This window comes from Neocloeon triangulifer, unplaced genomic scaffold (assembly GCF_031216515.1).
Source record: "Neocloeon triangulifer isolate White Clay Creek 2 clone unplaced genomic scaffold, ASM3121651v1 ptg000001l, whole genome shotgun sequence".
Lineage (NCBI taxonomy): Eukaryota > Metazoa > Arthropoda > Insecta > Ephemeroptera > Baetidae > Neocloeon > Neocloeon triangulifer.
Genome location: NW_026775544.1, coordinates 10,171,777 through 10,185,372, shown reverse-complemented (window position 1 = coordinate 10,185,372; position 13,596 = coordinate 10,171,777). Strand labels below are relative to the sequence as shown.

General features: G+C 35.2%; 1 protein-coding gene across 1 annotated transcript in view; it reads left to right on the top strand.

The window, feature by feature from the left end:
• LOC132192921 (head-specific guanylate cyclase) overlaps positions 1–13,596 on the top strand; it is a 52,537-nt gene that overhangs the window by 18,323 nt on the left and 20,618 nt on the right. Inside the window, exons 2-3 of the mRNA XM_059613157.1 lie at positions 4,799–4,869; positions 9,195–9,283. Of these exons, the coding sequence (XP_059469140.1) occupies positions 4,799–4,869; positions 9,195–9,283 (160 nt within the window). The remainder of the gene's footprint in view (positions 1–4,798; positions 4,870–9,194; positions 9,284–13,596) is intronic.

The following is a 13,596-nucleotide window of genomic DNA, read 5'->3' as shown; positions in this document are numbered from 1 at the left end:
GATTCTGGTCCGGTCGGCAACATCTGTTTATCAGTGGCGGCGGTAAAAGATGCATCTGATTGGAACATCGACACAAACACACAGCTTGCTACACTGCAACCTAGTTTGCAAAACGATTTATTGATGGCACAAACATACATGAATCTCGCCCACGCTCTGCAAACTGGCCGCATATGCGCCGAAAGGTTGAATTATATAAAAGATTCAAAATTAATTTTTGACTCGTCAATAAACTGTGCAATTTAAAATTTTATTATAATATTCATTAATATTCAATTAAGTTTTAGCTGAATAATTAGTTGACATTGGTTTAAAAAAAATGACAATTTTTAGTTTTCAACACCTGCAAAAATCCATCATTTTAATCAATTATAATATTGTTTATCACTTTATTTGTGTTATAATTACGATAATTACTAGCAAATTAGTTATGAAGGTTAATAGAAGTAATTTTTGAATGATATAATTGAATTTATTCCATTTTCAACTGAAAAAACTTTGGGTTTATGGGGTTTATACATGTATATTAAAAACGATTAAAATTATTAAAATTTTACATTTGAATCTTGAAGTTAACTACACCATTGGAAACAAATGTGTAGATGATTATAAAGCCCCTAGAAAAATAAAAATTTAATCTTTCGTGAAATGTTAATGTGTTCATATCTAAATTGATCTATATAACAGAACTATTTCATAAATTTGGCAAATAGTAAAGAAATATTCAAAATATAGTAAAACAAGCATTGAAGTGTTGAAAAAGAAAATTGCTTAATATTGCACATTGAATGATAAAATAAATTTCAGTTTTTAAAGCTATTTAACCCTTTTATTAGCATTTTTTCTAATTTTTTTTTTAAATATCCCTTACATCCTTCTTCATATGTTCATTCTTCACTCTGGTTAACAAACCCCATTGTGGTACAAAATTAAAAGGAAAAGACATGAAATTTGCAACGCTCCCTCATACAATGCAGCAGCAACGTGCTTTCAGACCGTTAATGAATCGCAGGCCTTTTCGTGCATGTTTGCTCGCAGGAAAGGTACTGCAGGTCGATTCCATATTCATGGCGAAAGAGAGAGGGTTGCTGAGAGCTCGCAGATTGATAAATGGGGCGGCCTAATGGAAAACGCCTCTCTCACCCTGCTTTTGCATTAGAAAAGGAGCAGCATGAACGCAAAAAACGCGAGACTGGTCCAGCCATGTCCGACTAAAAGCCGCTTGTGTTCTGCTGACGGCGGCCTTTCATCAAGCCTGACAGATTGCGCGCCTTGCTTCTTTGCCTGAACAGATACAAAAACGCGCGCTGCTGCACGAGAATCCTTTTTGCCTCTCATTCGATTAGCCCTAATTCGATTCGCTCTTGATTTTCTTTTGTCTGCCTGATGCAATCGATAGGTTCGCTGTGCGCTCGAGTTTCCCAGCTCGCGTTCTACAGAATACTTTCAAGATGAAATATTTTCGGCCAAGTTTTGACTTCAGTAAAAAGCAGATCGTTTATAAATAATAATTAAAAATGTTAAAAAATAATTTACGAAATTATTAATTAAATAAATTGAATGAAAAACTAGTCAACAGATCTAAAATATCTGGAAATTTTGTATTCAAATTGAAATAATTAATTACTTAATTAGATTAGAAACAAGAACTAGATTAAGAATATGTATCATTATTCCGTCTGTTTAAAATTTGGGTAAATTCAAAGCTGAAAAATCTTAAATTGAAGAATAGAAAAATTTGTAAAAATGTGGTTTTTAGTATTATTTGCAAATAGAGAAAACTTAAACGCAACACCAAAATTGTCAGACATAATATAAAACAGGAAGACAAATATTGGCAAGGGAAATTACTGATCCTATAAAAAATTTAGATCTTATGCACAAAATAAGTATTTAAATCAATTTTATTTACTTTAAATTAATTAAATTTAAATTTTTATAGATTGTGTTTAAATTTAGTTGTAAAAATTTAAGAGCCTAAAATTCCAAAATATTCAGCCAAATTAGCTCGATCATTGGTTTTACAGATTTCAGATTTCATGATCAATGCTCATGTAACAAACGCTTTTTTACTTTCTCTAATCAATAAAAAAATAAGTCAATCAACTTTAATTTTCAAGTTTTCATAAAATTGTACTGATAATTTATAAAAATGGACCCTTTTGAATAACAAGGCACGCTCATTATCCCAGGGAGATTAATGACGAGTTTAGCTTCAATATAACAAAAGCCCACGTGAGGAATGCAAAACAGTTTCATTCACGCACGACCCATGTTTCCCTCGGGCGCATTATTGTTACTGCGGATAATTTGCATTTTGTGTTTGAACTTCCGAAAGTGCGGGCGTTGCGCAAAAAAGGGTCGCTTAGACCTGCAGTGATTCGTTGAAAGTCGTAATTTGCACTCGGCAGTAAAAAGGCGGCAAAGGATTGAGGGGAAAAGACCGTAACTCTGCGACGGCGATTAGGGGTGGGTATCTGGGCGCTTAATTTGTAGCTTGGAGAGGAAAATAACATGACGCGAAGAATTGCCATTAAGTGTCTCTTTCCGCGCGTCTCTCGGCGACTCCTCCTCCACTAATGGCTGCACTGTTACGCAGCAAGAATGATTGCCTCTTTCGTCCCTGCCAAGAATTCATCTCTGCTCCGCGACTTGTTACACGCTCGGGGAAAGAAAGATTCGTGTTTCACTTAAACTGAAATATTCGAAGCATAAATTTTGCTCTTGGAATGAGGAAAAGTGAAAATGAAAATACATAAGACATTTTCCTTCGATTCAAACTAAACGTTCAAAATTTTATTTCTAGGGACAAACTGTAATTGCATCATGATTAATTTTTGTCTTTAAATTTACAAAATATATAAATGTTCAGGAACATTAACGTTAAGAATCAGAAGTTTGTAAAATATTTATCAACGGTTCATTTGGAGGGCCGGGGGAAAATTATTTTAGGTAGTCAGATTAGACGTTATATGTAAAATTTTGTGTGTGGTAGGTAACATTGAAAATTGAATTATTTATGCTTCTTTTAAAGATTAGCAGTAATTTCTGTATTATTTATAGAAAAAAGTAATTCTTCAATACTTTTAGCAAACTTTGAAGCAAATTCTCTTCCTTTCCTAAACATTGTGTAATAAAAGAATGCTGTTTAGATTAAAGTTTAGACAAAAAGATACAAAACTTTACATAATCTTTTTGAACAAACATAACAAAAATTACAGAATGAAAAGAAATAACTTTAAAAATAATAGTAATTAAATTTAATAAATGGTATTTCATAGCTTAAAGTTCGCCCTCTATGATAGATTTGTTATGAAATTCTTCTTTAATTGTTTAATCATGAAATTATCTTTATACAAAGATTATTCATGCAATATTTTATAAACCCTATAAACATTCAAATCTCAATTGAAACTTTGCTAGAATTTTATAAGAAACTAAAGACGATATTTGAATTAATTCCGCAGTAGAGCCCTTGGGAGTCTTTTCTGTGGGCCGAATCATACTTGTGTTTAATTAAAGCGAAACCTGACACTAGGGGTGCCTAGCCGTAGGCCCATTTTCCGTTTCAAAGGCACGTGGGTCTTTCGGTCTGTTCCTTGAAGGCGAGAATCTTAGGGGCGACGTAATTAAAGCCGGCAGCTGAAGCCCTGCTGGATGCTTTAATCGCATTGCGGGGCCAAAGCCGTAACTCGAGAAGGGACGCTAAATATTTAATGACCACCGGCAGCACTTTCTGGGCAGAGTGATTACGTTCATAATTTGGCGAAAGGTTGCGCTAATAATCTGCGGCGCGCATTCTACACCTGCTAATTATTAAACGCACAGGGCGTTCGCAAAACTCGCGCCCGGAAATTTAATGGCTTTTCACAAAGCGACCGCCTAGAGCGCGGCTGCGTTAATTAAAACCACGTAAACCAAAAATTCCAAAAACCATTAAGCTAGATAATTTCACTCAATTTGTGAAATTTAATTATACGTGAGTTTAAAAAATTATAATATATTGGCATTAATCTTTAAATATAAATTTAATCCTTTTAAAGCATCACTTATTTGCTATTTTTCTTTCAACTTAATCACAATGATTGTGATGAATGTAATTAATTAAACAAATTCACTTCACTACTTGAATGTCTTGAATTAAAGATATGCGAACTAACCAGGGTCAGATACAGCAGTATTTAATTTTTATACATTTTGTATCTACATGTACATGGTTTTGCGCAGTCACGCTGTAATATACTATTATGCAAATTTCATGTGATTAGTGCATTCTAACTTTTATGATAAAAAAAAACTAATTTAATTAAACAATAATTAATTTATAAACTGCAAATAATTATATTTAAAAAAATTTAATAGCAAAAAATGAACATAAAAGTTTATTAACTATTAAAACTTAGACTTATTTACAGATCTATGGTATTATTTTGTTATATGATAAAACATAACTACTGCTTTATTATCTATTCTACACAAGTTTTACTAAATAATATCAATTTTTCATTGATATCTGTAGTTACAAATCGAGGATTGCCGGCAGGGTAGATCCTCATTGCCACCAGTTTGCAATTACAACCAAGAGATTTCCAACGCAATCTGACGTCTTAAGCGCCGACCCAGATGCAAATTGTATGGCTGATAAGAACTGGGTCACGTAATGAACCGAGTTATGCAACCGGCTGCTCACAATTGACCGACCGGTTGCCTACGGCTTCCATTCCCAGGAGCTCAGCCATGGGAATTCGATTTGTAATTTCGAATTCAGGAGATCTAACGTGCGCATTATCTGTTGCAGAACTCGTCGGTATGTGCGGCACTGCAGTCATTACTGGAGGAGGAGCGCCTCGCAGACTTCCACCCCATACTGTGAGTAAAACGCCTTCTTAATGCATCATTAAACACGATGATTTCAACCCATTATCTCCAGAAATGGAAGGGAATTTGCGTGAAATTTGGGCAGCAAATATGTTTTGTTTAAATGAAAATTATATATATGTAGAAAATCGAAACCGCAAATATTTCCTGAAATTTAAATTAATAAAATAAAAAGTTATAATTGATTAAGTAGAGTCTGAATTATTTTCTCTAGTTAGGCGAGAATTAATTTGCTTGAGAAAAAGAAAATTTAAAAAAAACCTTATCGAGATTTTTACAATTAAAATGAAAAAAAAAATGATAAGCTCCTTGCATAAGCTTTTTTTAATCAGAAAGAAGAATTATTCTTTTGTCGGAGGTTGAATAGTGGAAATGCCAAAGGTTTATCTTCTTTATACCGGGATAATGATTTTTGATCGCATTTCCGACCTTTAATCTTTCCAACTAATGCCCGCGGAATCAATTATTCTGTGCCTACATCGGAGTAATATATTTGCCGTGCGCCAACGTGTCTAAATAAATTTTGTTTGATCAAAAGTGGAGCCGATGTTTTGCTCTGGCACACATTAATGTCAGTCAGCGCGGCTCGAATTTCCATAAATCAGCGTCGGACGAACAAAAGCAAAAAATTTTAATCAACCGGCTGGAAAACGCGTCGAAAGTGGAGCACCATTGCCGCCGCAGGCTTCCGTATTAATTTTCGACCGACTCGGTTTTCAGTACCTTGCGCGCGGGCAAACAAAAAACGACGAACCCCTCTCCAAAATCCGGCTCCCCTCTTTACTTTATTTCTTCCTACAAAAGCGGCCATTCTCACTCAGCGAGAGCAAGAGGAAGAAGTTCGCCTCGTGCTTTTCGCAAAATATAAGGACCATCCTGCCGGCTTGAATGAACACGCGACCGAGCCGCCCCACTACGTGACAAATCGCTTCTCTTGTAAAACGCAAGCATTTTGCGAGCAGCCTCCTCACCACCATTAATTATCAAGTGCTCGACTCATTTTTAACTCTTGCTCGACTGCGTGCGAAACTGCGCCGAGGCCACTCGACTGCTCACCTCTCTCGTCCGCCCAAAAGCAGCTTCCAACCAAAAGTTGAATGCGACTTTTCCCAGGAAAAAATATAAAAATACCATGCAAAGATTTTTCACTCAAAGCTTTCATTTAATTTCACATTAAGTTTATTAGTGTACCAAGAGGCAATCTCTATACCAATTTCAAAATACGTCATACAAAAGAAAGATAAATTGAAAACAAAACAAGAAAACGTAAAATGAGGGGGAAACTCACACGTTTAATAGAATGCTTTTTTTGGGAAACAGCAATAAATTTAAATTTACGCAGTTCATATTTGATTTACTCTAATGTAAATAATTTTATGAAATTAAAGTTTTCGTTTTAGTAAAAAAGTGAGCTCTTACATTAATTTGTTAAAATTCTCTCGTCATTTTTATTCACTCATTTTATTGTCAGCAACTTATTGATTTAATCCAAAGCGTGGAAAATTCCCATAAACAAATTTGAATTCCATAAAAGTCTGCCCAGACGTTGATAGAAGAATTCAAATAATTTGCATTCCTCTGGTGACGTCTTTCGTTCTTCACTGGAGTGTTTGCGTGCGGGCCCCTCGAGAGATAGCTGGCGACCGAGTGACGTCAAAAGGAATGCAATTTTTAGGACTTTGTGCTCTCGCCTTTTGCTGCCATCGTCAGTGGCTTCCCTCATCGCCCATTCAACTGCTCTCTGCTGCATTTGCTCTTAATTTTCGTTTTTTATTAGACCGTAACCAAATTTATAGAAATTGATCGCCTACATGTAAATTTTCTTTGTTGTTTTTTAATAAAATGTATTGATTTTCAACAAGGTAACATCAATCTGTAAATAAATGTAAAGGGTGAGTATTCCCTCTTTTTGTAAATTTATCCCCCTGAGAGTTTCATTTGTATACATGAAAAATCCATAAAATTCGAGTCTAACACAGCTCTTGATAATTTTTCCCCTATGGGATATAATTTTTAATGTGGTTTTCCTTTTGTGAAAAGCAAAGCTTTTAGACATTCACTCTTTTGGTTACTCTCGGCCGACCCTTGCAACTTTTTCCTCTCCGCCGGTTTTCGATGGTAATTAATAGAAAGGGGTTGGCGGGTGTCAATTAGGCGTGAAAGCAGCAGCGTCGCGTTTCTGTGACGAGTCGGCGGGGGGTCGAGTGTCTGCAGCGAATTCGAGAGAGAGAGCGGATGGGCGTTTTGCGTCTGGTCTCATCATCAATCATCGTCGATTCGGTTGACCCGATCGGAAGGGACAAGAGGCGCAAACAGCGTGTCGCCTTTCGAAACCGGACCGCCCAGTGGTCACTCGCGGAATTAGAGCAGATTACGCGGCTAATTACGGCGCATTCCCAGGCGGTCGCACCCCATTTTTGCACGCCCCGATATATCTTCATTTAAATTTAATCTCGCTCGCCGCCGCCGCGTCCTCTTCCTGCGCAGCTCCAGCACTGCGGCCGTTGATTGTAACGAATGTTTATCCTGCGAGCCACATTATATTATTATACTGACCCCCCGCTGACTCCATGCATCGTTAGAACTTTCGGAAAATAAAATATTCAATATTTGAGACGTCTTAATTGAATTTGCAAAGCGATTAAAATGACCTTTCAATGAGTTTTTGGACAAAAAATTTTAAGATTTTCTTTTAAAATTAATACCAAGCTCTAGGTTGGGTAGCAATGAAAGTTCATTCGATATTTTCAAAATATAATTAGTAGACAAAGATTATCAATGTGCGCTCGCCTCACCGCCAACTTGTTTCGCGCAGGTGTTTGCACGTCAAAAGATTGACTGCCGTGATTGCATCTCTAATGTTGGCTTCTTCGACGCGACGCCTGAGTAATGCTCCCTCGGCGGTCAGGCAAGCAAAATAAATCACGTCAACCGAGCCAAGACTTGGAATATTCAAAAGACACACGCGGGCAAAACAACATCGACAGGCAATGACCCCTATCAATCACACTATACGGTGACACGCCAAAAGCATTATTTTTTCCAGAGCTATAACATAAAATGTTCACAATGTTCATCCGTGCGAGTTAGAAATCACAACCAAAATGCTTAAGATATTCACAATTATAAAGTTGTAATTTTCTGTGGAATCAAATTTCTGAAGAAGAAAAAAGTAGTGATAACTTTTATTTGAAGTTTTTATCAGATCAGTTAATGAGGGGTAAAAAAATCAGGCAACTATTGAATAATTGTTCATGTTTCACGAGACACATATTCATACAAAGGGCACTTCAGTTAATTTTCCCTTTATAAGAAAATGAACTCTCTTTTGATTTTGATCAATTTGAGTCGTGAGCATTGTGTGTTGAGCCGCTTTTACTTTTAACAAGGGTCAAATTTTAACCATTAACAAATGAAGAATTCTTTAAACTCTAAAGATAATAGATCAAAGTCTATTGCAGTTCTCCTCTTTTGCCTTTAGCCTCACCGTCTTTTTTGTGAAAAATTTGAGAAGCGAAATATTGGATTATATATTTCGATGTACTTTGAAACAATAATGAATTTATAAACATCTTCAATTAATTTTCAATGCATTTATAATGTTGACCTGCTTTATTCATTTTCTTCTTCTCGTAAATATTTTTGCTAAATTTGTTTGGCTCAATTGGCACTGTTTTTTTTATAATGGTTGCATAACAAGTGGAGCTGTTTTTACATTGCCATGACATTATCAGTAGTATCCTCAAGTCTACATTGTGAAATTTAATCTTTATTTATTTATAATTTATTCTAATTATAAAAGAAATGTAAAAAGTGCAATATTTGTAAATAAAAATACATAATACTCATAAAAAAATCAAATTTTTGTAACTTTTTTATAAATAAAAAATAATAATATCCTCTCTTACAACAATATTTTATTTCTTATTCAGTTCATTATTCAGCTTTGATAAAAAGAAACAATCATGATCCTCCTGGTAGCTTCGTCTCAGATTAGAAACCCTGTTTTGAAAGTTAAATAATGAAAAAAAAGTTTAATTTATTTCAATGCAAAAAATGAATGGCACAAAGTTATCAGAACACTCATTTGTTGGCACATCCAGGCGCGCCCTTCTCGCCCTAGCCGCCGCGGGACAGAATAATCTAAATTGCAAACATGAACGCAAAAAAGTTCAAACAGAGCGATTCCGAGCCGTATAAAAAAAAACTTGAACTTGGCGAGACGAGGCATGGAGGTAAATTAATTGTGTGGAACCACACAAACTGGTCTACCTTTATCTCGAACAATTTCCAGCGCATTTTATTGCTGTTCGCAGGAAAAAGCTGCCGCTGACCAACCCTCCCCAGGACAATTCCTACTCGTACCTGGACGACATTGTGGATTTGCTCATGGAAAACAATCAAGGTAAGCTGCTTTGCTAAGATTTACGAGTTCCCGTCCAGCATGAGACTTTGGGCAATTTTTCATTTTGATATTATGAATTATGAAACAAACGTGAAATAAACAGTTCAAATCTCACAGGGAATTGTAAATGAGGAAACATTTTGCGGAGAAAAAAATGCAAATCACTTTTTCGAGAGAAGTTTCCTGTGTGTGTTTTTTTATTTCATTATTTATGAGAGAGCGGCGCACCGCACGTGGGAGGGATTTTTTCTCATCTGCCCATATTCAAGGGCCATCCGAATTGTATGTTGCAAACTTTTTTTCCACCGCACACACACGTACTTAAAAACACAGCAGTGAGACGGAAAAAATGTAAATTTAGTGAGCGCAAAAATATAATGTGGTGACCTCGAAAGCTTTTGTTTCTTTTCGCTTGAGCGTGAAAATCTGTTTTTGGTGCGCGACGCGTGTGCCACCAACATGTGTTCCCGCCGGCTTATTATCATAACTCAATAAAGTGAAACTTTTATTCTCGCCGCCGCCGCCCGCCCGCCAATTCACTTAACTCTTTTCTTTGTCGCGCGCCTGCGAATATCAATTCACTCGCTTTTGCTCGGCAATAAATTTTGCCAGCATCTGATATGTTACCCTCAAGTAATTCTCTTTGTGCGAGACACGCTCGTTTCCTTTACCCGAATAGTGCCAGATTTATTTGTTTTGACACACATTCGCTCGACATCATGCTCGTTGGAAGAAAAGACTCACTGTTGATTCTATGCAAGCTTTGACTTAAATGCTATTGCTATGAATTGTTCTAGAAAATTCTTTATTTAAAATTACAAAACTATGGTCTCAATAGTAATCGAAACATAATTAAAATGTCATTTTTTATATTGAGTTAGTTAAATATTTGAGGAAGTGATTTAATGCTCTTCTTGCAATACTGCATAATATGAAAATATAATTTATATTGGTTAAATTATTTGAACTAAATTTAAGAACAGTTTTTATTTCATTAAATTATCAACTAAATGAAAACTTTTGAATTGCGTCATTCAAAATAGTTCTTAAAACAAATATTACTCCAATTAACCGACGAAGAACTCATTAATATCGTATAACTGGTATTTGTATTATAAAATTACTTCAATTTCTCGTATTTTACATAATGTAATTTCAGATGATATATCTTTCATTATTTTGAAGTTCACTGGAAATGAGTTAAATATTCAAACAATCATTACAACTTTATCTTGATTTTGAATAATGACTATCTAAATGATCATCAATCTCATCATGGAGGTCATTTACACAGTATTTAGTTAGTAAAACGCGGCCTGCATGTATCTGTTGAAATGTATTAAAAGAGGAATGGGAAAAGTGCCTCACCCGCTGCTAAAAATCTATAATTATAGCAATTTAAGTGTTGTGATATGAGAAATAAGCTTGAAGATAAAATATTTTATTTTAAAGTGTAGACTCCATCGGCAACCTAAAATTGGTTTATAGAATAAAAATTATATTAAAAGCATTCCATTATTCTCGCATGTTCGCAAAAATCAGAAAAAATAACAATTTAATCGCATGAATTAAGATGAAAAAAAAACTCATTCACAAATATTTTGCCATTATTTTTCTTAAAATAAACTATTTTTGATCAATTTTTTCGTTTACACAATCTCCTTCATGGAAACGTCACATTTTTTTTCAAGATCAATTTATCTAAAGCTGGTAAGTTTGACAAAAATTGCTCAAAGTTTTTGCGTTTTTACGAAGCATTCCTACTTGCAAGTTTTACCGGGTGAAAATAAAAAAAATATAGCTCTAAAATTTCGGAGCAGAAAGTGTGTGCATTAATTTCTAAACCTTACTATCGATCCACCAGCATTTTTGCTTGTGCTAATTCCGTCTTCCCCTTCAAATTATATTTTCCTCTTAAATTACAAAATTCCCTATCAAAAGCTTGACGGTTGCTTTTTTCTCGCGGGGCCCGTGATGGTGATCATGCATATTCATGTAGTTAAATGCTCTTGGGCAAATGAATTTCCATAATTTAAAAAGTTTGACGTGCTGGAAAGAGGGGATGAAGAAGCACTCTGGCCGTTATTTCAGCAAACTTTGCCTCTTCTTAGAGAATTATTTTATGTACATATAACTAATTCTGGGGTGAAAACAATATTGTTTGACGAAGACAAACTGCTCCTTTTTCACCCTTTCGCTGGCTCAAAATTATAAGACTTAGTGTCAAATGAATTTCCACTCGGCTGAAGCGAAGAAAAATTCGCGTGCGCGTAACAAGCCGCTTCCTGCACAGGCAGAGCGGAAATGGGCACCATCCTGGCGTCTCCTTTGAACTGATTCTGCAGATCTCACCGTCCGTCGCCTTTGTTTAATTGCATTTGTCGAGTTGGTCGTAGGGGTCGCGGTAATTGCGTTATTACTCTGCTGGGCTAAAAGGGTTGTTTGCCAAGTTATCCGAGACCTCTCTCTTTACTCGCCTCATTACACCCTCCATTAAGCAGCAGTAAACTGCGCCGTCCTTTCTTTGCCACCTTAACAAACGTCCCCACAGATTTCACCGACAAGCAATTTTAATTCCAAAACAGATTGACAGTTTACAAACCATGACAGTAATAACTAATCTCTTGAGCCGATAATTATTTTGTTAGATAGGTTTTTTTTACAGTCGTCACTATTTAAAAGATTTTCAACATTTACATGGAAAATAATGTCATTTCATTTTTCACAAGAAAAGAAGTGAACTTGCGACAACCTTTGGGGTCCAGCCTAGGGAACTGGACCAGGGTGCGAATTGCACAGCTTATTACCCAGCTATTAACTACTTAATAGCTGGTGCCGGGTCAAGGAACCAACCTCCGTGGTTCGGCACGTTGAGTGCACGGTGACTAAAGCTTATTCGATTATCGCCTTGAATAATTCTATGAATGCATTACTTATTAAATTAGTTTACACTTTATTCTTTATTCTCAATTGACTGACCCTCACCCTCTATGCCTTCGGCTCACCCTGAAGACCTCCTGTCCAAGGACACAGCCCGCCGGGAGTGTTGTGGTTTCCAAAGACTTCTTTAAAATCACTATATTTCTATTCTAGGAATTAACAAATAAAAACCAGACTTTATGCTCTGCGAGCCAAGCAAACACTATTATTTTTATTGTGCGGCACCGAGGTGTCGCCTGCTCTGATTTGAGGGGAAATACAGGAGGAGTGGGATAACATATATTACATGAATACAAAATAATATTATTCTTTATTTACAGTAATAATATGGTCGTCACAAACTAAATTAAAATTGCCTTTTTTTTTAAAAAAAAAAGAGTGGAATTATTGATTGAAATGTGAAATCCACTGGCGAACTTATTGAAAATTATGAATGTCATTAAATAAAATTTGTTTTTACTTCCATTGTAATTTTTGTTATTTTTGTGCTATTTTATTTGGAAAACACATTGTCATCACAAACCACCCGTGCAACAAATTTCTTTTGTGATTTATATATAAATAATAAAAAAAATTGCTGTTAAGTTCATAATTATTCTCTTCTTGTGCTAATTGTAAATAGAAACCAAGATGAAAATTTAATATCAGTTTTTTGGTTATAAAATAAGAATAACACTGGGTATCATTTTTAATTTAGTTGCAAATTAAGTTTATGAAGTTTATTGATGTACCACAAGGCAATCTCTTCCTATAGCGTGATACATCACCCAAATATTCTAAATTATAATGAAAACTACAAACAAAATTTATTCAATACTGATTCAATATTCAAACGTTGAAAATTCTATGGTTAATTTGAGTTAAAAATATTTTCTGCTCATCAAAACAAATTGGAGATTTTCAGCATTCATTTTCTAGAATTTCATTTTTCAATTGTTCCATCTGAACTTTTGCTGCTTGAACTTTGTTTAGAATTGTTCAGTAATTGAACTCTGCGCATAAAATTGTTCTAGCAGAGCGCTTAGCAAGTCTTTAAAGTAATTCCAGCTTATATAGCTTTTTCTGGGTGATAAATTTCACTTGCTCTAAAGAGGTATTAAGTATTCTGTGAGCAAACCACCCTCTTATCAATGTAGACAAAAGCCAGAGAGGATATGTATAAAACTTTTTTATGGAACAATAAATTTTAATGATTCATCTACCGAAACAAAAGAAAAGAGCTATTAAAAGAAGAAAAGTTTCTCTTGCAAAGCGAAATAAGCGAACGTGAATTTTGCGCAATGTTCCTACGCGCGGGAATATAACAAAGCGCGAATTATGAATGAAGCGCAAAAGCTGTCGCTGTATGCGCAGGACTGTTTGGCTAATTCCTC